This window comes from Terrapene carolina, unplaced genomic scaffold (assembly GCF_002925995.2).
Source record: "Terrapene carolina triunguis isolate 2854851 unplaced genomic scaffold, T_m_triunguis-2.0 Scaffold97, whole genome shotgun sequence".
Lineage (NCBI taxonomy): Eukaryota > Metazoa > Chordata > Testudines > Emydidae > Terrapene > Terrapene triunguis.
The window spans coordinates 5,155,687-5,180,295 of NW_020664448.1; the positions used below are offsets into that span (position 1 = coordinate 5,155,687).

At 47.7% G+C, this 24,609-nt stretch overlaps 1 protein-coding gene across 2 annotated transcripts in view; it reads right to left on the reverse strand.

Moving 5' to 3' along the window:
* The window catches only part of GAB2 (GRB2 associated binding protein 2), a 191,635-nt gene that overhangs the window by 63,085 nt on the left and 103,941 nt on the right, over positions 1-24,609 (reverse strand). The window contains exon 2 of one of the 2 annotated variants that reach the window (XM_024200638.3): positions 9,505-9,805. The exons of the other annotated variant lie outside the window; for it this stretch is intronic. Within the exon in view, the coding sequence (XP_024056406.2) occupies positions 9,505-9,805 (301 nt within the window). The remainder of the gene's footprint in view (positions 1-9,504; positions 9,806-24,609) is intronic. 2 annotated transcript variants of the gene reach the window in all.

A 24,609-nucleotide genomic window follows, 5' to 3' on the forward strand; every position in this document is an offset into this window, starting at 1 on the left:
GCTGGGCTACAGCGTCTGTTCTCATACAGTGCTATGGGACAGCCAGTGAAGAATACCATATCCAGCTGGAAATGGCCGTGGGTTTATTCAAGATAATCTCACAGGCCCTCACAGAAACTCTTAAGAAGAAGAGCATCCAGCTTCCAGATCATACAGACAAGAAGGAAGAAGAGAGAGACAGTCATTTCTGCTGGGGACGCTAGAGCAGGAAGCTACCAAAACTTTTAGTTTAATGCACAGTGGGACTGAAAATGTCTTAATTTTTCAGAGCAGAAACAGCTCCTGACATTTCTAGATTACGTCTGTATGTAGTTAAGACCATGCAGCTGGGAGGAGACACAGCCCAACAACAAGAGTCCGGTATTCTCAGCTCTCCTTGATTGGAACGCCCTGCCCTTTGAAGACCAGCTTAAGGCAGACCTTCCTCAGTGGCTCAGACCAGCTCTCCTTGGAGTCAGTGGGAGCTTTGCCATTGATTCTGAATGGCTGCAGGCTGGGGGTTTCAGCCTGTCTGTGCGTGCCCATGAGTTAGAGAAAAGAGCTGCTGTTGCATTTGTGTTAACAACCTGCCTGACATGGAGAGAAACGGCTTCCGACGCTGTGCTGCCCAAGAGCCCGATCCTACAAGCCCTGCCCACGGGAGTGAACTTTGCTCATCGATTTCAGTGGGACCGCTTGAGGGCTGGACACTACTACTTTCCCAGGCCAACTCTCTCCTCATTAATCGTCCCCTTGTTCCCAGCAGTGCCAGCAAAAGAGACTCAGTCTCTCCATGAAAAGTGAATGTGGGTTTCTGGCTGTGATGTTCAGTGAGACAATAAAAGCACAGAGAGTTCTTCTGGTGATTGAGCTGACCTTTGATTCAAAATGCCCGGGTGTTAACGCTAAAGCTTTAGTGTCGGGACCATAGGTAACTCAGGAGCTCTCCACCTCTCTCCCAACCTCATCTCAGCAGCGCTTGCTGTTGCGTGCAGAGCAGGGGGAGAAACCCAGGCACGTCTCCGTCTGAATAGACAACACGAGGCAGAAAAACCGGGTTCATTCAGACTAGTTCTTGGTGAGCCTGGCCTTTTATTCCTAGTGTTCCCACAGTCTCTGCAATAAAACCAGGGGAATGTCACAAGCCGGAGGGTTTGGGAAAAGGACATCAACAGAGGACAATGTGGGCAAGAAATAAAATCATATGTAAAACCCTTCCAACTCTCTTTCACTGTGTTACTACATTATTATAACTGACTGGGAGAGGTCACTGCTCCTAAATTCAGACTAATGTCAAAAGCTAATCTTATTCCCTCTCCAAAACCCCGACTTTTTCTCTCCTGGAATCTGATCCTTCGACTTGGGGTAGGGACCGTATCTTCTTCCATTAATGTATTATTATTGTTATGGTTTATATTACAGTAGAGCTGAAAGACCAGAGCTGAGATCCAGGCCCCCTTGCGCTAGGCACTGTACAAATACATAGTAGGAGACAGTTGTTCCCTCAGTGTAAATAGGCAAAAGGCAGGTGTGACGTTGCACTCTATATGATTTTATAAAAATATGCTAATGTTGAATATAATGTCACTGGAATATGCTTCATGCAAAAGGTCTCTTGTAAGGTATCATTACAAAGCTTATAATCTACTGAGTGTGATCATCCTATTTGTATAAATGTACCACTCTTGTATCTAAAACTAGAAATATGAAATATAACTCTGAGGGCCTAGTGTAATTATGCAAAGTGTGGGCCATTAATGGTGGTTTGGAATCTTGATGGCTCCCATCAACCAGGACAATTGACTGTGGATGGCTCTGTTTGCAGGCAAGCCTTCCTGTGAGTCAGGCTGGGAGGAATGAAGGCTTGAAGTCTTACAGTGACATGTGATCATGTCACCTGAACTGGAATCCATCTTTAACCTGGTGTCTTTCCATTGAGAAGGAGGGGATGGGAACCCAGAGAGGGACAAAGGATTCCTGCCTTATGCAAAAGATATATAAATGGGTGGAACAGAACAAAGGGGAGAGCCATCATGAGGAATCCCCTAGCTACCACCTGAGCTGGAACAAGAGCTGTACCAGGGGAAAGAATTGTGCCCAGGCCTGGAAGGTGTCCAGTCTGAGGAAAAAAATTACTGAAGCATCTCTAAGGGTGAGGTTATCTGTATTCAGTTTGATTAGACATAGATTTGCATGTTTTATTTTATTTTGCTTGGTGACTTACTTTGTTCTGTCTGTTACTACTTGGAACCACTTAAATCCTACTTTCTGTATTTAATAAAATCACTTTTTACTTATTAATTAACTCAGAGTATGTGTTAATACCTGGGTGGGCAAACAGCTGTTCATATCTCTCTATCAGTGTTATAGAGGGCGAACAATTTATGAGTTTACCCTGTATAAGCTTTATACAGGGTAAAACGGATTTATTTGGGTTTAGACCCCACTGGGAGTTGGGCATCTGAGTGTTAAAGACAAGAACACTTCTGTTAGCTGCTTTCAGTCAAGCCTACAGCTGTTAGGGGACATGATTCAGACCTGGGTCTGGGTTTGCAGCAGGCTAGCGAGTCTGGCTCAAACCAGGCAGGGCACTGAAGTCCTAAGCTGACGGGGCAGGAAAGCAGGGGCAGAAGTAGTCTTGGCACATCAGTTGGCAGCTCCCAAGGGGGGTTCCGTGATCCAACCCCTCACAGCGGGAATGGAAACAGGCAGAGGAAGGCAAAGTTACTTGTCCAAAGTCAAACAGTGAATTGGTATCAGGTCTGGGAATAGCACCCAGGTCTCCCTAGTCCTAGGTCAGTGCTCTGCACTGGTCCAGTCTCTCTCAACATACAGTATCATGCATACTCATGGCCACTTATAAAAAGTGAATGTTAGATCTCCAGATACATATTTTATTCAAAGAAAATTAAATTAGGCACTTACAACCCCCCCCCCCCATAAATGCAAAATACACCTTGGCTGGAGCCCTCATGCGATCCTAAAGAGGGTTAATGACACAAGAAATATCTTTAGCAAGACTCCTCCCCCCCCCCCCCCCACACACCAAACAGAACATATGAGAAAGTACAGTTCACAGCTGAGATCAGGCTGCCTGCCCACTGGGGCAAGGGAAATACAGATGGTTAGAAATAGAATAAAATAACAATGAGCTTGTATTTCTTCAAGCTGAATCATAGAATATCAGGGTTGGAAGGGACCTCAGGAGGTCATCTAGTCCAACCCCCTGCTCAGAGCAGGACCAATCCTCAGCTAAATCATCCCAGGCAGGGCTTTGTCAAGTATAGCAATGAATGACTTTCACATAAAAGAGGGCAATATAGTCTACTAAAAAGTACCAGCATAGGTATGGAGTGAAAACCAAGAACCCCTTACCATAAAATGTACAACAAATGTTATTACTCCATGCTCCAAAACACCTCCCGTGCCATCCCACACATGCTGACTGTACATGCACATACCCCATAAAATGAGAAAGGGAAGTGTCGCAGGGTGACTGGCCCCATTGGATCCAGCCCCATCTGTGCCTCATTCAGCCTGCCTGGGGAAAGCTGTCACAGCCAAATGACAGGTAGGTTATGTGGCTAAACCAGTTGTGGCCTGATAATAAAGGAGAAGCCTCCAGAGAGGCAAAGGAGGAGAGAGGGCGGACCGCTCAGAGAGGAGGATGCCTGCCTGGCCCCAGAAGGAGGGCTGTGGGCCCTCTGAACCAAAGGGGAGAAGAGGTGCACTGTGAAGCAGAGCTGGAAACTGGCTACAAGTGGGCTGGGGGAAGCTGGCCCCAGTCACAGCACAGGTCCCAAGCAGGAGAGCGGTGGGACTTCTGAACCAAGGAGAGGAACCCTTGCCTTAACCACAACATAGGCACTAATCAGGAGAGCTGTGGGAATCCTGAGACGAGGAGAGGAAGCATCTGGGTCTGAGGGGCCAAACTGTCTGCATTTAGAACACATTTAATAAGTAAGACCCCACAAGGGGGAATTGTACTTTAAGTATCTTGGTGTGTGTGCAAATTATTGCAAGACCCTGAGGACCCTAAGTTAAGCCCCACTGGACCAGATCAGCAGCTGGCAAAAATCAGCAAAGCTCCAGTGTCTTGGCCTTTGGCTACACCCATTTACACCAGCTGAAGATCTGGTGAAAGGATTTTGACCTAGGTTACGGAGAGTCTCCCAGGGTCCCTGGCAGGGGTCCTAGACACTATGGCAGAACAGATAATAATTTCACAAGTGTGTCAAACTGAGTGCCAGAGAGGTCAGATGACCTGCCCAATGTCGCAGAGTGCGTTAGAGAAGTGGAAGAGACCCAGGACACTCCCAACGCTGTGATGTAACCACTAACTAACATTCCCACCCATTGAATTGTGATTTACTCACTGTCTCCCAGAGCTCTGCTGCTGGTCGATCGGATTAATGATCAGGGCTTATTCTGTATCAATGAGCACTGGCTGAGCCCAGAGGAGGATTTCAGCTTACTTCTAGTGTTACATAAATCAGGGTCTGTAGCAGAGATGGAGGAGGTGGCAGAGGTGTAGTCAGGGAAGGCTGTTTGTTCCACTGGATGGGACATAAAGTTGGGAACCAGGAGACCTGGGTTATTTCCAGTTGGGATCAGACTTGTTCTGTGGCCTTCGGTAAGTCCCATGACCTCTCTGTACCATCAATCACTGCAACAAATGGAGCTAATGTGCTACATAGAGTGAGTGTAGCAAAAATAGAACTGTACTGTCTTCCTGCCGCTAAATCCCTGCTGTCACGGGAACAGTACAATATGGATTCTCACTGTATGTCGACTCATCATTAAGTAGGGTAAATTTGGTAGGGGTTTGATTGTGCTCTAGGATGGATTAATCAGGCCTGAGACCGGGATAACCATCATAAAGCTTGCACATCACAGGGTTGCATTGCATTCAATGACCTATTGCGATGCAAATTCTGTGTTCTTCTGGAGTGAAGGGCCCAGGTCCATGGGCAGAAATGGGAGAGCTCAAAACCAGAACTTGGCTCCAAATAGGCAGGGGATCATTGTGCACTGGCTTTCAGTTAGCAGGTGTGGTGATTACCAGGTGCAGTCTGGTGGTTTTTTTGTTTTGTTTTGTTTAATAGCACCAATGCAGCATTAGTGAAAGCTCTGAATAATTCCATGGTGCGATCTGAATTTGAACATCTCTTCTAACGCCTTGGGATGAGTTTGACAGTGCAGACCATCACAGCCCTTTTTAAGACTGACTCAGGAATTGTGCTTGGCAGGCTGGCACTGCATTGAATGGCTTCTTTTCCTACAGCATTCACCAACAGCTATTTTGTGTCAAGAAGGGATTTTTGTTCTTCTTTGCTGATGTCACTCCAGGGTCCTTCAGGGACCTACTTGTGGACCTCTGCAGTTTAACAATCCTTGTGCTCCCTTGGGGGTGAGTTTATTCGTAAGCACAGGCTTGTTTTTCACTATCAGATTGATGATATCCAGACTTATATTTTGCTTAAGTCCAGTATTGATTCTGCTCTCTCTGGCTTGTTTTGCTAAATAGGAAAACTCTGTCTGCAATAAAATTTCTTCCAGCTTAATGCAAGCAAAACAGCAACTACTGTGATCGGGTCTGCTCTAGCTCTTGAAAAAGGTGTCTGCTGTTAAACTGAATCCTGATGGCCATGAAATTATCATCAGATCGGAATGAAATTTATTTAGCCTGAACTTTCTTTGTAAATTTATGTTTGCAAGATTATCGAGGGTTCTTTATACCACTCATATAAAATCATTGCCAAGGTGACGTCCTGTTTCATGTGTCAGCCGCTGAAGGTTGGGTTTGTGCTCTTGTGACGCTTTGTTTGCTATCCTGCCTGACAACCTTTTGGCAGGGTTTAGTTTGTGCAGATTGCAGCTGCTCTATTATTGACCAAAATGAATTAAAGTTGGTTACTATTATTGGTTGCATTATTACGATAGCATCTGTGAAGCCCAAGCAACCATCAGGGCCTCCTTGTGCTAGACATGTAGCAAAGAAGATAGTCCTTGCCCTGGACAGCTTACAATCTGTGTATCAGATAGGATGCATCAGGTGGAAAGAAAGGACTGACCTAGCTACCGCCGCTCATTGAGGGTGGATTAATTAAGTTGACGGGAGCATAGGCGTCAACTCCCTGGGTGCTCTGGGTTTGCAGCACCCACGGGGAAAAATTAGTCGGTGCTCTGCACCCACTGGCAGCCAAGCTCCCCTCCCCCCTGCCCCACCTCATCTTCCCCCGCTGGGCGCACCGCATCCCTGCTCCTCCACCTACCTCCCAGTGTTTCCCACCGTCCACCACCAAACAGCTGTTTGGCAGCATTAGCATGCTCCGGGAGGGATGGGGAGGAGCAGGAACAGAGCACACTCAGGGGAGGAGGCGGGGAAGAGGTGGGGCCGGGGCAGGGATTTGGGGAAGGAGTTGGAATATTGGCAGGGAGAGGGTGAAGATGGGGTGGGGACTTTGGGGAAGAGGCGGGGCAGGGGCGGAGCCTGCTGGAAGAGGTGGCGTGGGGGCAGGGCCAGGGCAGAGGAGGGGTCGAGCACCCATGGGAAAGAGGGGAAGTCGGCGCCTATGGACGGGAGAGCTCTCTCCTGTTGGCTTAGAGCGGCTACTCTACAGAGCTTACAGCGGCGCAAGTGCATTGATGTAGCCATGGCCTTAGATGCGTGCGTGTCACCCAGCTGTCTGAGCAGACTGAATGGGTCAGTAAGGGGACTGGCTGAGGCCAACCCATAGCAATGGAAAATGCGAGAAGACCATGGAAAATCCCAATGGCCAGAACATTGACACACCTAGCAATCAATGACCCAGAGGAAGGGGCTTTTCCTCACCTTTCAGCTGGGGTTGTGAACTCAGCATGGCCCTGCCTGGAGAACACAAAGCACCGGAAGGTGACTGGCAGGAATAAAGAGTTGGTTTCTGAAAGAGGCTGGAGGCTGTCTCCTGGGATTAACTAAGGAGGTCAGCGAGAGGGAGAGCCTGACATGGAATTCACCTCAGTTTGGCTGGTGAATTGCTTTGGCTTGATCAGAATGGCCTATGCTTTAATCTCGATGTCTCTGTGCTAACCTAAGGGCTGCCAGTGCTGTGGGCTAGCTGACTAATGAATCCTACTCTGTTTCGAAAATGCTGCTTAGGTGTCAGTGCAAACGCTTGCTGGGGTGCATTAGTCCCTGAGGAGTGGACACGTCTCTGCCAGGCGTGTAGCTCAGTTGAACTCGTGGGGCAGAACTCACGGTGTGAAGCAGGCGTGCTGGGGCCCAGAGGCTTGAGGCGAGGAGGTGGTGAGGCTGCGGGACCTACCCTGAAGGAAGAGTGGGATCCCTTGGGGGTCTGCCACACTTGGGTACCTCCAAGAGACTGTTTAGAAGCTGGGGCCTAGCACCAATCCTGCAGATCTGTGACATTGTGATAGGGAAGTGGTTCCCCAAACTTTTCTTGTTGCACCCTCTCCTTATCCCTGTCTGTGCCCCGTCCGGGAGCTGAAACTGGGGCCACAGCTGGGGGCAGGTCTGGGGCTGGGAGTGGAGCTGCAGCCGGGGGCTAAGGCTGGGGGCGGGACTGGGGGTGGAAGCAGAGTCACAGCTGGGGGCCGAGGCTGAGGGTGGGGCTGGGGCCGGGAGTGGCGCCATAGCTGGGGCCCAAGGCTAGGGCCAGGGCTGGAAGCCAGGGCTGCGGCTGGGGGCTGAGTGGTGCTCCCTCCCTACCCCCCATGGGGGCTGGCTCGGGCCCTGCTGCGCCCCCCCTGAATATTCCTCCATGCCCCCCTAGGGGGCGCATCCCACAGTTTGGGGACTTGTGATAGGGAGTTTTTGATGGACATATTACGCCATCCTTCATCTATATTCACTGGCAGTGGGCTCAAGGCAGCATCGATTCTGACGGTTCGACCTTGCCTGCTGCTCCTTTGTTTAGCTGGTTCAACAGTCCTGGTTGCCACTGCACCCCAAGACATGGGCCAGAAGTTGATTGTTATATCCGGGCTCCCCAAATGTCCTTAGGTCAGGGTATGTACCCAAAAGGCATTCGCAACGCAGGGGACACCAGCAGATATTAGAAATAATAATGGAATTGGGAGATACTCGCAGGATCCCCCTGTTGCCTGAGTATCTCAGCCTGTGCCCCTTTCCAGACGGCACTGCCTTTCTTCCACGGCCCTTTTAGCTGCCTGCGTTGTATGGGAACCTGAAGGGCTTTGTGGTGTCTTTTCACCAAGCTACAAATGTTGTACGGTGTGACATTGCAAAGAAACCTCCCTGCTCAGCCAGTGCATGCGGGGAACACTGACAGGGGCTGTGCTAACACTGCAGGTCTGTGTAGACGCTCTCTGGGTAACACAGAGAAAACCGGCAACAGCGGCACAAACCAGAAAACAACAGTATTGTGTGCAGCTGAGGAGGCCTTTAGTGCTGGTGAATCAAATGTGACTCTCCTATTACACAGAACACCACCAGTTTTTACCTGTCAACTGCTGCCAATGTCTCACCTGGGTCCAACAGGGACCATGTTTAGGGATGGCTAGGTAACTGATTCCCCTTGACCCAGTCACTCCTTGGCTAAGCTTGCCAACTGCAGAGGTGGGTTCTGTCATGTGGACAGGATACAATGTTTCTTCTAGAATCTTCCCCCATTAGCCTGCCTCTTCCATTTGATCCCACCCATGTCAATCAGCTAAACGAAACCTTTTAAGGAGAGGATGTCCCACTGCCAAGGCCCAAAGCCCTTGAAGAGACTGCTGACAACAACTGAGAATGTAGAAAATATACCTGAGAAGGCTCAAACCTTGGACAGAGAGGTAGAAAGATGGGAAAGCAAAAATCTTATGAATGGTGTGTTCGACTGCATGCCCTTCGGAACTATCTGTACATTACATCTTATCTGACTTAGCCCATTAAACCTCCCTGACGTCTCAAAACCACGCTCTCCGTTACATCCTAGCTATCTATGGTTTTATAAGGTCACTCCTCACCTTGGTATGGAAGGGAACTGAAGCATGGAGAGTGATTCAGTGACTCGCCTAAGGTCACCTGGGAAGCCTGCATGAGAGCACTTCAATCTCAAGAATCCCAAGTCAGTGCCTTTAACCACAAGACCATCCATTACTCTGCCACGGAAGAAATGATCAACATCAGCTCCTGGAAACAGCAAGCTGAGCGCGCTTCAGTGTTGGGGAAAGGATGGAAGACAGGAAGCTACAGTGAGAATTAATGAGGGAGCAGGCAGGATCAGAGCCTGCTGCCACGCTGTGGAAGTCAGAGAAGTGCTGGAGGGCTGGGAGGAATCTGGAACTCCTGGGTGGGGAACACTGGAGAAAACTTCCCATTTAGAAATTAAAAGGCCCATTCCTGCTCCCATTGACAACAGTGGGAACAGAAACAGGGCTCAAGCCCTCTAACTCATACTCCAATCTAACAGAGAAGCTGGATTCCCAAGGGGAAGAGTTGGGGTCTAGCCTCCTTTCTAGAGCACAGTCTGACATGTGAGGCCATATTTCATATTCCAGACATAACTCTCACTGTACCTGCGTTCTCCTCAGACTGGTTGAAGCCACAGATCTGGCAGATACTGCGAACCCACTTGTTCATGTCCTCCTCCGTCTCGGCCACCAGGTAGAAAGTCCTGTCGCTGGTCTTGATGTCGAAGACGTAGCTGTCCTGCAGCTCTTTCTTGTTGAAGGTCAGCCCTGCATCCACCTGCTCGCAGAAGTTGAGGTTGATCACACGCAGAGGCTTCTTGGAGTGGTCATTCTTGTAGTACTCCAGGACGTCCGGGTCACCGCTCATCCGGCCGCTGCGCAGGATGAACCAACGTTTCTTCCATGCCTGAGGACCAAAGAGAAACAGTCTTACCCCTCCGAGAATACAGAGATCCCACTGGCCAGCATTCCCCATCACGCAAGTCACTTAAAACTGCACCGGGGAACACACGGCAGCGTTGGGCAGGCAGTGCGAATGAACTGGGAGACGTAAGTTATATGACAGAGTGGTTATGGGTTGATCCTGAGAGGTCCTGCCTACCACATCACACAAAGGGGCCCCAAGTGACTTGCTGAAGACCACGGAAAGTTTCCAAGTCAGGACTAGAATTTAGGAAGTCCTTGATCACGCTGCTATATTCAGCTGAGTGTCCCATGAATGTCTTGTGTCTCTCTGGGTATGTCTACACTGCAATCATGATGTTTGCCACTTATGGACAAGCCTGCCCAGAACCCCAGGTAGTTACTTGGGTACTAGCCTGCGCTGAAGTCCATGGTACCACGGCTTCACTGCTACGCTGCCCACAGTAGCTAGGTTGAAGCTAGCTAGGGTACATCTACGCAAACTGCACTCACACCCTGTGATTGCAACATAGTCATACTCTCAGCGCCAAGTGACCTGCGGGAAGACGTTAGCAGCAATAATCACGATGAAATACATTTCAGTAATGCAAAAGCACCACATCCCCTTTGGACACAATGCTCCAGGGAGGCTGCCTTTCTTAGACATCCCCGAGAGGCGTTCTATCGAGGCTTTACAGTAGCAGGGTATGCGTCAGAGAGCTGCCTATCCCATGCATGTTTAAATGCCAGTATTTGAGAGGCAAACAAAGCCAACGTGAAGCTGCTGTTTTTTAATATTGGGAATCGTGCCAGGAAGATCTGTGGAGAATCCAAGCTTCACTTGTTTGCAAAATCTTCTGTTTCCTGAAATGTATCAAATTCCGTAGCAAAGAAAATGTTATTGGTTCTCAAAGAACCATCCCTGTCAAGGCTACCCCCGTGAACAGCCTGTGGGGGTTTATGGTGCCCTCGGCAAACTGGAAAATAAATGTGACTCACGACCCCCCAATTACTCACGTAATGAATATTTTGGTGCCCCCAATATTTTCCTCCCCTAAGCAAACACCTGTTTTGTATGTAGGAAAGTCCTGGCTGAGTGAGACACGCTTGAAGGGCTGGTTTTCAGATCATATGCCTTTTGCCAAGAAGCACATGTGTTCGCAGAATGCATATTGGCCCAGCTGCTGGAGGCAGAGAACAGGAATTAATCTGTGACCTGAGCTGGAATTTAAAAAACCCAAAACAAAAGTGGGCTGTCACATTAGCTCTGAAGCAATCTTGTGAAACATGCTCAGAAGAGACCGGTGTGCAGCCTGCTGCTTGGGTTTGGGGGATGCCTAACAGGATTACTTATATTTAGCATTTTCTAGTAGGGCTAAATTGTGGCTCTAAACAATAGTCTTTATGGGGATGCGGTACGGAAGTCCCCCAGCCCAGCAAGAGCTCATCCGATTCCAGCCCAATTTTGCAGGCACTGTAGGTTTGTATAGAGGTCCTTTAAGCATTGAGTGCTCACCCCAGCTAAATAAAATCCACGCGAAGCAGAGTGATCTCATGGCTGCAGCCCAGTTTGAGGACTCCTAAGTCCAAATCCTGATTATGACAGATTCCCTCTGTGGTCTTGGGCAGGTCACTTACCCGCTCTGTGCCTCAGTTTCCCCCTTCTGTGTGAGGCGAATAATAATCCTGCTTTATCCAGCTCACAGGAGTTCTGGGAAGGTAGATTTGCTCATGTTTGTATGTCATTTTGAACATACAAAATAAGTGCTAAGTATTATGATTAACAGAATTTAAACCCAGATGGGATGATTGTGATCCTCTAGTCTGACCTACCTAACACAGACCATAGATTTCATCCAGAGATAGACCTTTCGAAGTTTGTCCAGTGCTATCCCCACTTACTTCTGTATCCTGTTGCTATTATAAAATGGCACGACAGTATGGAAAGCACTTCAGGAGAGGAAATAATTGATTTCTGGCTCCTCCTTAAGATTGTATAGTATGATCTTACAACATGGTGAACTCAGCTCTCAAGGAGTCAGTCAGCACCAGTAGATGCGCAGCACCATTCAGGATCTGGCCCTTGTGTGGAATCGCCATGCTTGGAAGTAGAGTTGGGCCCAAGCTGCAATGTCTGACTCCAGATCCAGGGCAGATGGAGGGTTTTGGTTTGGTTCATTACAGACATGCGGAGTTCAGATCTCAGTCAGGCTTCTCTCCCCTGTTCTGACCCCTTTATGCTGCTCTGGCTGGATCCAGACAGCCGAGAACTTTCGTTGCGTGGGGGGAGCTCTCAGCCAGCTCCAATGCATGGGCATATTAGCGCATGGTATGCTTCAGCATCCCCAACTAGACCATTGCCAGTTGACATAGGTTAGAGTAGGTCATAGACTGCTGTAACCTAGCCTGGGACTGGTGTGGATTGTCCCAGAGAATCAGGGAGCCAGAACCAGCTCAGTGATGGTCCCCTGCCCCCTCTCTTACACTGAGTGGATTGTGGAGCAGGAGAGAATCCAGGCTCTAAGTTTGAACTTCCCTAAGGACTGGTCTATACTTAGCCGCTAGTTCGGCGGCTGGAAATCGAACTTCCTGGTTCGATTTATCGCGTCTGGTCTGGACACGATAAATCGAACCAGGAAGTGCTCGCCGTCGACTGCGGTACTCCATCTCAACGAGAGGAGTACCGCGGAGTCGACGGGGGAGCCTGCCTGCCCCTTGTGGACCACGTCTGAACCGCGGTAAGTTCGAAGTAAGGTATGTCGACTTCAGCTACGTTATTCACGTAGCTGAAGTTGCGTACCTTACTTCGACTTGGGGGGTTAGTGTAGACCAGGCCTAAGATTCAGGGGTGTTTGGATCCATGGTCCAGGTTTGGGACCATGCCTCCTTGGGAGCTTCAGAGACTTAACCAGCTGTGAATTCTGTTCTGTAACAAATCTTTATTAAACCTTTCTGAGTGTGTTCTTCCCCTGTCTCCACTGTCTCTGTTAGTATTCATGCGTGTAGGGAAATGCAGGGCCAAATTCTTGACTGGTATAAACTGATGCAGCTTCCTTGACTTCGTTGGAACTCTGTGAGTTTACTCCACCTGAAGATCTATCCCTTCCTCTTCAATCAGTTGCATTAAAACCATTTACATCATACATGCATGAAGGAGAACAAATGTGTTTGTGAGAGATAAACTTGGTGTCAAACTTGCATTGCATTGACAAAGCTGCATTTGTTGATAAATGGTTTATTGCAGATAGCTCGCTGACCATTTGCCAAGCTAAGTAGAACTGTTTTCATTTTGTTCCTGAGGTTCACATGCTTTTTTGTTGAATAAATGTCAGTTTTATCTATAAAAACCACAGGCAGTGAACACAAACTCACCCAAAATATTTTGTTTAACAGGCTAAAAGAAAAAAAATGTAGGCACACACATAACAAAGCCCATGACCACATGCATTCTGGACAGCCCCCGTGCTGTCTTGTGATATTTGGTGGCTTTTTTTTAAAGCCCCAGCTCTTGGAGTCATAGTAATCTCAGCTCTCATTTTTAAAAAAGTTAATTTTTAGCCCTCATGGTTATGGAGAAAAGCTTGAAAATGTGAGCCTTAATGGCCCAGAAACCAACAGGCAAATAAAAAGAATCCCAAATTTATTATTTTAAAAAAAACTCATAATTTTAAGACAATCTCATGATTTTTGAATGGTTGGGATTGGCCATGCTGCAGACACAATGCATCATCTGCATGGACTGAACTCAAGTCCTCCAGCACCCAGGGCCTAGCCCAGGGCCTGAGGTAAGATATTAATTACCATGCGTAATGGTTTCAAGTAAATTTGACCCCTCTGGTACCGAAAACTTGTCCAACTGAGGGACAATTTGGTGGCTTGCCAGGAGCCCAAAGATTGAACCTAATTTCCATAACATGGAGAAGATTGCAGCCACCGTCATCTTTAATACAGGGATGGAAACTACAGCTCTGATCATGCAATGCTTCTGATCTGAGTGACCTATTGAGATGGAACATCACTTGCTGGGACCTGTAGCAGGCTATATAGCCATATTAATGATGAGGGTGACTATAGTGTGCATGATAGAAATCTCTGCACCTTGGCTCCTACTGATATAACCCAATTACATGCAGCCAGCAAAAACAAGAGTAGGAGAAAGGAAGCAGAAGTTTTAATTGGAGGGCAGGCACTAGGTTGTATATATTCTGTCTGTCTTAGAATGGTAGAGGAACCTAATCATGTTGGTATCTAAATACTGCCAGGGCAGAACTGGTACAGCATCATGAGAAAACAGGAGCGGTACATTGAAAACCAGTCTGGAACGGTATTTGCTTTGGCAGCTGTCGTGTTATCCCAGCAAAAGGAAACTATGGCCACAACCCTACATGGCTGTGTATTCATAATAAATAATAATACTTCACACTTGAATTACATCAGCTTTCATTTATCAACACCCCACTGACAAGAAAGTTGTGTCCATGTCACTTATATTGGAAGTGATTCAGGCCAGGGACCTAGTCTTGTCTTTGTTGGTAATGAATCATGACTAATGATTGTACTGTAGCTATAAATAAATAATAATCATAATGAATAATAAAGGCAAAAACATCACTCAGTACGCTGGAGATGATGTCAGTTATAGGAGATGTGCCGTGAGCCAGCCCTTATCATGCAATGACTTAGAAACTGATAGCATCAGCTGGTATAGAATTTAGATTTTCTTCTCCAGAAGCAAGGAGGATCTTCCTTAGCTATTATAGCAGTACAGGACTCAGCAGTGCTGATTTCATCCAGTAGACGACAGTGGTGCACATACACACTGTACATCTCAGAATAGTACTTATTGTGTCCACTTCATTCTGGTCACTGTTGTAGTGCATTCTGGAAGGCCTGTTCTGGTATTTAGACTAGCTCTGTGAGAATTCAGTGACCCAATTAAGAAAGAGAAACCTCTGCAGTCATTTCTCTGAACAATCAGATTTTCACTTCTCTTCTTATAAAGACTTATAAATAGCCTTTGTTTGCTTCTCCAAGATTTGTAATCTAATTAGTTTTGCGCTAATTCTCAAACTGGCTGTCGATGCCAGGAAACCAGGCACAGTACAATCTTACAAATGCAGTGGAGCAGCGAATTCTTTAGCAATACAACTCACCAGGCTGGCTTTCAGATTTCAATTCAGCTTGGGAAACAATCACAATCTTCTCTTTGCCATGACTGCTACTAGAGGAACTAAATATATAGAGGTGTGTGTGCACGCCCCATATGTAACCATTACAGAAAAAAACGAATCGCTCTTTTTTATCTGCTATTTCTGTGGGTCTACAATAACAAGACCGCATGCCACCGTCCCTCACAACAGCTTTCTATACTTGCAAACATTTACCCCTTTAGCCTAGCTCCATGAAGAGAATGCATCATTAGCTTCTGGGTAATAATACTTAGCACTGAAGAGCCATAGATCTCACACCACTATACGGGGGGATTATTATCCCCATGTAGTACATGGAGAAACAGAAGAAGAGAGAGGCAAGGGGCCCGCAACAGAGCTAAGTCCAGAATCCTGGTGTACCCTAAGCATTCAAAAATCATAAGTCAGCCCCCCCAAACCATGACATTCTTTTTTAAAAGATTTTAAAAACACCCAATACATTTGGGGTTCTTGAAGAAGAAGAAGAAAGGTGAGGTTCTCACATAATCATCTGACTCCAGGCGCTGAAGCTTTAATTAAAAACACCAACAAGCGTGAGATACGGCAGCACTAGAAAGAGAATTTCTCATCATCACTGACATCAAACCCATTACAACTTCTCCACTACTTTGTTCTGTATCTTATCAATGGACAAACCCATCCAAAGCCCCCTGTAGTCAATCTGAACACGACCTCAGATTGTTGGTAAAACCTGGTATCTACTCATACAAAGAAAACATGCCCCTGCATGTGAATCTCATTTATTTTCTTACAAATCAGTTTACTGTTGTGTTGCTGTAGCCACGTCAGTCCCAGGATATTAGAGAGACAAGGTGGGTGAGGTAATATCTTTTATGAGACCAACCACTGTTGGTGAAAGAGACCAGCTTTTGTGCTTACATAGAGCTCCTCTTCATGTCTGTTGATATTTTTACAGAAGGAGCAGTTTGCAGTTTCTGTGTAACCTAATCTAGGCTGGCATTCATAATGCTCATCACCATGGCTACTACACTGTACTCCTCCTAGTCAAATTCCTTTAAGTTACATTGTGTCCCCACCAGCTAAAGAGCTATTTATCAGATTTTACAGGTCTAGTGGGAATTAATGCCTTGTGTCAATTGTCCTTGGAAGGGAAAACGATGCCTGCATTGAAGTATCATAAAAGCAAAGGCTTTGATGCTTTAGAGTCTGATCTAAACCCCACTGAATGTCAATGGGAGCTCTTCCATTGGCTTAATGGGATCAGGCTAGATGGGTAATGGGCCAAATGCAGAGGGGATGCAAGTGAGGTTCCTTGATGCTTATTTCAGGCCTGATTTAATTCCCTTTGAACTTGGGGGTGAGTTTTTCCACTAACTTCAATGGAGCTGGATCAAGCCCTTAGACTCTGAATTTTGCCCATTGTGTCCATCATGAGTGAAGTGTCCATAGCAGGCAGAGGTGATACAGTTTTCCTGCCTGTCTGTTTGCGGGAATCATTCTTTCTGATAGGCTGAGGAGGGATCTTTCCCCTACTTCATTGAATTTTGTACAACAACGTCAATGAATGTCTGTTTCAATTTCTCCCCCATTATATTCTTTACAAAGTTATCTCTTGAGTTTCCATTGTGCCTTGTGGCTTCAGGATCTATTTCCACCATGTGATCATTCAGACTGTGTTTTCTAGGAGAGGGCCTTTGCTTTGAGTATTTCACTGTTGTAATGTAGCCTGCTTGAATGAAGCCTCTCTGAAGTGATATAGAGCAATATCATATGCTGCCTTTATGGGTTTGGCCAAGTATGTTGAGCAGTTAATTTATCTGGTTGTTTCATGGGGCTGGAGGTTATTACCGTTCAGATTTAGCTACCTTAGGTTTTCTTAGAGCACCCCAACTTCGTAGTGTCTGGGAGAGATGGGAAGGGAAAGAGTGGGATGAAGTGACTTGCCCAGAGCTCTAGGATAAAGACCAGGGTTGACAACTTGGCCTCTCTGGCACAATGGAACTCTGTCACAGCCAGGTCATGGGTGGCTAGACCTAGTATTCAGAGCCAGAGTCCTCAGTGACAGGAGTCAAGAGTCAGCTGGGTTGGGATAGCAGGAGATCAGAAGCAGGAGACAAACTGGAGATAGGAACTAGAGAGAGGATGGGTCAGGATACCAGGGGGTCCGAGGCTGGAGACAAACTGGGGAACCACAAGTCAATCTGGGTCAAAATGCCAGGAATTCAAACCAGAGAAGCGGGAGCAGGGAGTAGATAGCAGGTGTAGCAGGAAGCACAAGACGCATGCGAACACTCCACAACAGAGTGAAGCCCAGTTGTTCACACCGCTTCCTTTTCCTGATGTTGGCTTCAGTCGGGCCAGCAGGCCAATCAGCCACTCTGGGACTCTGCCAATCAGAGGTCAGGGGTGGAGCCTCACACTGGGGCTGGGCTTCATGGGTCACGACTGGAAGGAGCTCAGATACTACAGCAATGAGTGCAGTATAAACACCTATAGAGCATAGAAGATGGGCACACAGCAGGTCAGTGGAAGAGCCAGGAAAAGAATGCAGCCCTTTGAAATCCCAGCTTTGTGCTCTAGCAACTGGCCCACACTGTATCTCACTAAAAACATTCCCTGTTCCCAGGAGCGGCGCCAGGGTTTTTGCCGCCCAAGGCAGCAGCGCTCCTCCTCTGAGCATTCGGCGGCGGGGGTCCTTCTGCTCCTCATCTTTGGGGCACTTCAGCAGCAGGTCCCAGAGCGAGTGAAGGACCCGCCACCAAATTTCTGCTGAAGACGCGGAGCGGAAGGACCCCCCGCCGCCGAATTTCCGCCGAGGGCGGCAAAATGCCGCCCCCCAAATCCTGCCGCCCTAGCGACCACCTAGGGTCGCCTAGTGGAAGTGCCGGCCCTGCCTGTTCCCAGTTTTGTTTTCAATTTTCAGTTTTTGCTTATTTCTGGTCCCCTCTGTTTCCAGTGTGTATGAAACCTTTGCCTACTTCCATTTCCCCAGCTATACCAGAGCCTCTCATTTCACTCCCATGTAGCTTGATCCAAGGGTTAAATTTGTTCAATAGCTTTTTTTTTTTTTCCAAATGGTGGAGTAGGGCCAGTAGCTTAATAGCTATAATGATGTTTGTGTGGTATAAACTTCCACTGTGTGGTCCTTTGTTCATATCAGGCATCTTCTCCACTAAATTATGGCTGTTTAATGGCCTTTAGATCATTTTAAAATATTTTGATTCCTCATACCTTACTTCTTTTTAAGGCAATTCATGAAAAAAGAAAAAAATAATAAAGACCTCCCAGCACAATGTATTCGTCTCAGCCTCTGATCATCAGGACGATTACTTAATTGTTACATGAAGACCCATCTGTGCCTATTATAAGAGGATTCTACTGAACCTCTTAATAGAGCAAGGACATGTTATCCCTCAGAGAACTGTCCAGTTTCCAGATGGATGAAACTGGCTGTTTTATGGGTTTGGAAACTGGCTGTTTTATGGGTTTGAGGCCAGATCCTCAGCAAGTGGAAGCTCCATTGGTTTTATGGGCTACGTGCACAGGGCTGGGGGGTGCTTTATCCACAGACAGGAAAAGATTTTTTGAGGCATGCTTGGCTGAGTGAATGAGGAAGATTCCTGGTAGGGGGTAAGTAGACTGGGTCAAGAATCTTGCCTCCTCTCTGCCAGGGACCTCCTTGGTGTGCTCCCCATGTGACCTGTTACGAACCAGACAATCAGATCGTGAAGTAGGGAGGTGGAGCTGGATTCTGGAGGAAGAGGTCTGTGAAGAGTGGGTGCAAGAAGCAGATACCTGGAGGCTAAGAGGAAGGAGACAGTGGCCCAGGAAAGAATGTTTGCAGGAGAGGGTGCGTCTCTTGGATAGGCAGTTTAGGAGAGAATCAGGGTATTTGTGGTGAGGGTATGGGCGAGGGAGGCAGGAGGAACCAGCTGAATCACACTTATCCTTAGTGATGGAGGGGTTAATGCAAGTGTACACTTTCCACTCTGAACGGGAGGTAGGTAATAGCTTGTCCTGGCACATGCAGTGTAGTACATTGCCTTCCCTGACCATGTCCTAGTTGACGTGAAGGGGGAAACTGCAGCAAAAAGTGCTGATAGCATCTAAGCAGGGCATTCAAACTGCCTTTTACTGGTGAGGCAAGGAATTCACTGATAATTATTCAGTCACAGCAATGGCTGATAAGAAGGCCATGGCTATGGCCATTACAGGGGAACAAATTTGATCAGAGAGGAGAGCATGTGCTCTGCTTAGGGGGCAGAACGTGGTTAGATGAATGGGTCCGCCTGATCCAGGCACTGTTTCCACCCATACACGTGGTCACCAGAATTGCCAGCATGGCCTTCACTGCATTCAGGGCTTAAGTGTCCTGCCTGCCCTTACCACTGGGAGTGTAACCCACTTTAGGGCTAGAGCAGGGGTGGCCAACCTGGGGCTCCGGAGCCACATGTGGCTCTTCAGAAGTTAATATGTGACTCCTTGTATAGGCACCGACTCTGGGGCTGAAGCTACAGGCGCCAACTTTCCAATATGCCGGGGGGGTGCTCACTGCTCAACCCCTGGCTCTGCCACAGGCCCTGCCCCCACTCTACCCCATCCCACCCCCTCCCCTGAGCCTGGAGTGCCCTCGCTCCTCCCCCTCCCCCCCCCCGAGCCTCCTGCATGCCAAGAAACTGCTGATCAGGAGGTGTGGGGAGGAACGGGGTAGTGCTGATCGTCGGGGCTGCCAGTGGGTGGGAGGCGCTGAGAACGGGGAGGAGGGAGCAGATGGGGGGCTGCTGATGTATTACTGTGGCTCTTTGGCAATGTACATTGGTAAATTCTGGCTCCTTCTCAGGCTCCGGTTGGCCACCCCTGGATTAGAGCATGGGCCTTTGTCCCCCTTGTGGCTGGTGCACATAAGAGGCGTATGATTCTGCTGCAGCAGGCAACTAAAGGATTTAAGGATAATCCTGCCCCCATCAAAATCCGTGGGAGTTTTGCTGTTGGCTCCCCCCATGCCCCGCCCCCCCCCCCTTTTTTTTTAGCTCAAGCAGTAGCAGAATCACTTCTGGCCATCTTTCAGCTGATGTGGAGAACTGGAACCTTGCCAACCACCTAGAAGGATGGTATTGTGATGTTATTTAAAAGGGGAAGAGGTGGTGTGGCGAATGTAAGAGCTACAGGCCGATCTCCTTGTTGTCCATACCAGGGAAGGGGTTTGCGCATGTTCTGCTGATGTGTTTGGAGCCCCTGCTACATTGGAAGCATCGCCCCCAATAGTCAGGCTTTACGAGGAACAAGTCCACATTAGACACCATTTTGGCCCTCCGCTTGTTGTCAGAGGTACAGCGTGAGTTCAGGAAGCCGCTGCCTGTGGCGTATGTCACGCTTAAGGCTAGGTTTGATTCGGTTGACCAAGTCGTGCTATGAAAGGCCTTAAAGGGTGTTGGTGTCCCATCCACTCTGCTGGACTTGATTAGCAAGCTGCATAACGGAACCACTGCCCGTGTACGTCTTGGGAATCGGATGTCAGCACCTTTTAAATCAGTATCTGGCGTCTTGGTCCCTGCACCCTTTTGTCGAGCAATGGATTTCATAATGCAGCATACCTTGTGTGTATGTGTCTGAGGACCCTCTTGAAGTTCGTGTCTCACAGGGAGCTGAGCACATTGTCAGCGTGTAATGAATCCTATAAAAGGAGGACTAACACAGCCTATAGGGAAATGGCAAGGAGATGGGCCTAGTACGGCCTAGTACAGTCATTTCCCACCTCTAGATGCCATGGGCTGGATTCTTATCTTACTTCTACCAGTGTAAAATCAGGAGCAACTCCACTGACATCAATAGACTGATAACCAGTGGAAAACCTAGCATAGAGTGGAGGAGAATCAGGCCCTACACTCCCAGGTCTATATGAGCAGACAACAGCGAAGAGAAAGAAACGGGGCTCCAAATCCTGCCTGCTTTCACCATGACAGCTCTGTAGTTAATGTGCACGTAAATGGTTTTGTGTCTGCATGAGTCTCCTTTGCAGCAGCCGCCGCTAATACCCCCTCCCCGTTTTCATCCTGTGTCTGTGACAAACCCCTTCACATAAAGGGACTAACACCCCATTAAACACATTCAGCCCACAGCCATTGGCCTAGCAGCTTGGCAGAGAGCAGAACTGACTGCGTTTCCCCTGCCAGAGGAATTCACACTCCCGTGATGTACTGGAAGAGCCTTGACACGTCTAATGAGATGCTCAGCGGCCTGACTTGGGGGTGGGCGAGAGGAGTTGAGGAGTCCGAGACAGGTCCACAGTCTCATGCGGAGGCAGTGGTACAGCACAGGGAATGTGGAAATGGCTCCCCAGATTTCCAGCTCTGTCTGGGGAGGTGAGAGGTGGGAAAACACAGCACCAGGGGCAAAGGCAGGGCAGGGCATTCAATCCTCCAGAGCTGCTCCCACTGCTTTCTAGGGACTCTGACATTGCCACACTCCAAAAGGAACAGGGTAAGGCCACTTCTCTGGAGGAAAGGTCTCTGCTTGGACGGCTTGGATGTAGTTAAAGGGGAGAACAGACAGGTGAGCCTCCCCTCCACCCTTGGTGCGGAACACTCTAAAGTAAAGACTCACTGGAGAAGACATAGCTAAGGCAGTGACTGGGGTCAATTCCCAGAGCTGCCACAGACTCCCTGAGTGACCTTGGGCAAGTCACTTGAATTTTTCCTGTGTCTCAGTTCCCCATCTGTAAAATGGGGAGAATGATCCTTCTTGTCGCCTACCCTTTCTCAGGCTTGTCTATTTAGACTATAAGCTCTCTTACTATGTGTTTGTACAGTGCCACGTGCATTGAGGCTCTGGGCTTGCTTGGAGCCTCAAGGACCTCCTGGAATACCAATAATAATAAACAGAGGTTCAGCACAACAAAGGCCCGGGTGTCAGCCAGTCTGGAGAGGTACTTTCACCGTTGGGAGCCAATTATAGCAGAGTTGGGAGGACTGCGGTGTGGATTTGGACATGAACACACTAAGAGTTGGGGGCAGAGCTGAGAAATGAACCCACAAACCCATACCCTGGACATTAGAACATCCCCTACCACGTTGCCAAACACCATCACAACGCAATGTGGTCACAGCACCGTGTGCGCTCGTAACATCACAATGGGATTGTCCTTCATTGCCACAGCTGCTTGGAGCCTTGGGCAGCAGCACCATAGGAAAAATTCCCATATACCACAATTACACAGGGCATGACTTCACATGGGTGTGTCGCAGGCCGTAAAGGACCGGAGCCTTTATCATGGAAGTGAAGGGCAGTTTTGAGAGAGATTTCATTGGGTTATGGAGGGTAAGATACTGGCTGCATTCGTAGCTCTGCATCTGAACATTAATCAGTGTGCCAGTGACAGGCCTGAAGGTCTGTGTTGTTTCAGCAACCAAGTCTAGTCTCAGTCCTGTTGTGTTATCTAAACTTTTCTGAAACTGACACAGAAATTCAGGCTAAGCCAGCCTGAGGTTTGTCATGTTGTGCAAAGCGTCTGTGTAATGGATGTATAACCTGTATATAGTCTGGAAACTTTTTTATTATTCACTGCATTAGTATCCATGCGTTATCAGACTACACTCAATCCCTTCACAATCTGGTACTGATTCCACAGTCCTGGCAGGGTTATTCTTTGGAAACCAAAAGAAACAGACAGTGGTGAATTTCACTGAAGACAAAGCCTTTTCTCTTACTGTCAGTGAGGTCCCTGCAGCACCACTTTGTGAAAACAGACCTGACCAAGTACAACTTAGTAACAGGTTTGTTGTCGGGGTTTAGTTTACCAAGCTTCAGGGCCAGATCCTGAGCTGGTGTAAATCAGCATAGCGCCACTGAGATGACATCCATTTACCTTAGCTGATGATGGGGCCATCAGTAATTTGAGGCAAGCCTCTAGGTATCTGAGTTCTCTGGCCTAAGGGAGCTGTATAAGAACACAGCAAAGTGCTGAGTGAATTGGGGTATCACCTTGTGGCCCTTGTGAGGGGTGCAGCTATGTAATGCCTGCCTCATAAACTCAGCCAGGCACAGCACGAGGAAGACAGCAGGACAGTCTGAGTGGTAGAGTGAGTGTGGTCTATTAGATAGGATACTAGAATGGGAATTGGAAAACCGGAATGCAACCCCGACTCTGCCACTGATCTGCTGTGTGACCTTGGTCATGTCACTTTGCCTCTCTGGTGATCTTCCCATTTTGGGTCTGTCTTAGCTGTTTAGAGTTTAAGCAGTGTGAGGCAGAGACTGCCTCTCACTGTGTACAGCACCTAGCACAATGGGGCCCTGATCTCAATTTGGGACTCTGCATAATACAAATAATAATTATAGATTCATAGCTTCCAAGGCCAGAAGGGACCGTTGTGATCACCTAGTCTGACCTCTTATATAATACAAGCCATGGAACTCCCTGAAAACAATTCCTAGAGCAGATCTTTTAGAAGAACATCCAATCTTGATTTAAAAATAGTCCATGATGGAGAATCCACCATGACCGTTGGCAAGTTGCTCCAATGATTAGTTCCTCTCACTGTTATACATGTACACCTTATTTCCAGTGAATTTGTCTAGCTTCAACTTCCGGCCATTGGACTGTGGTATAACTTTGAAGAGCCCATTATTAAATAGTTGTTCCCCATGGAGATATTTATAGACTATCATCAAGTCACCCCGTAGCCTTCTCTTTGTTAAACTTTTGTAAAGGGAAATCATGCCTCACCAATCTATGAGAATTCATGAGGGGATCAACAAACATGTGGACAAGGGGGATCCAGTGGATATAGCATACTTGGACTTCCAGAAAGCCTTTGACAAGTTTCCTCACCAAAGTCTCTTAAGCAAAGTAAGTAGTCATGGGATGAGAGAGAAGGTTCTCTTATGGATCAGTAACTGGTTACAAGACAGGAAACAAAGGATAGGAATAAATGGTCAGTTTTCACAATGGAGAGAGATAAATAGCAGGGTCCCCCAAGGATCTGTGCTGGGACCAGTGCTGTTCAACATATTCATAAATGATCTGGAAAAAGGGATAAACAATGAGGTGGCACAGTTTGCAGATGATACAAAATTACTTAAAATAGTTCAGGTCAAAGCTGACTGTGAAGATTTACAAAGGGAGCTGGCAAAACTGGGTGACTGGGCAACAAAATGGCAGATAAGATTCAATTTTGATAAATGCAAAGTAATGCACATTGGAAAACATAATCCCAACTATACATATAAAATGATGGAGTCTAAATTAGCTGTTACTTCTCAAGAAAGAGATCTTGGAGTCATCGTGGATAGTTCTTTGAAAACATTCACTTAATGTGCAGCAGCAGTCAAAAAAGCTAAGATAATGTTAAGAACCATTAGGGAAGGGATAGAGAAGACAGAAAATATTATAATGCCACTATATAAATCCATGATACGCCCACACCTTGAATACATGTGTGTAGTTCTGGTTGCCCCATTTCCAAAAAGATATATTAGAGTCAGGGCCGGCTCCAGGCACCAGCTTGGCAAGCAGGTGCTTGAGGCGGCCACTCCGTAGGGGGGCGGCACGTCCAGCTATTCGGCGGCAATTCGGCGGACGGTCCCTCACTCCCGCTCGGAGCGAAGGACCTTCCACCGAATTGCCGCCGCAGATCGC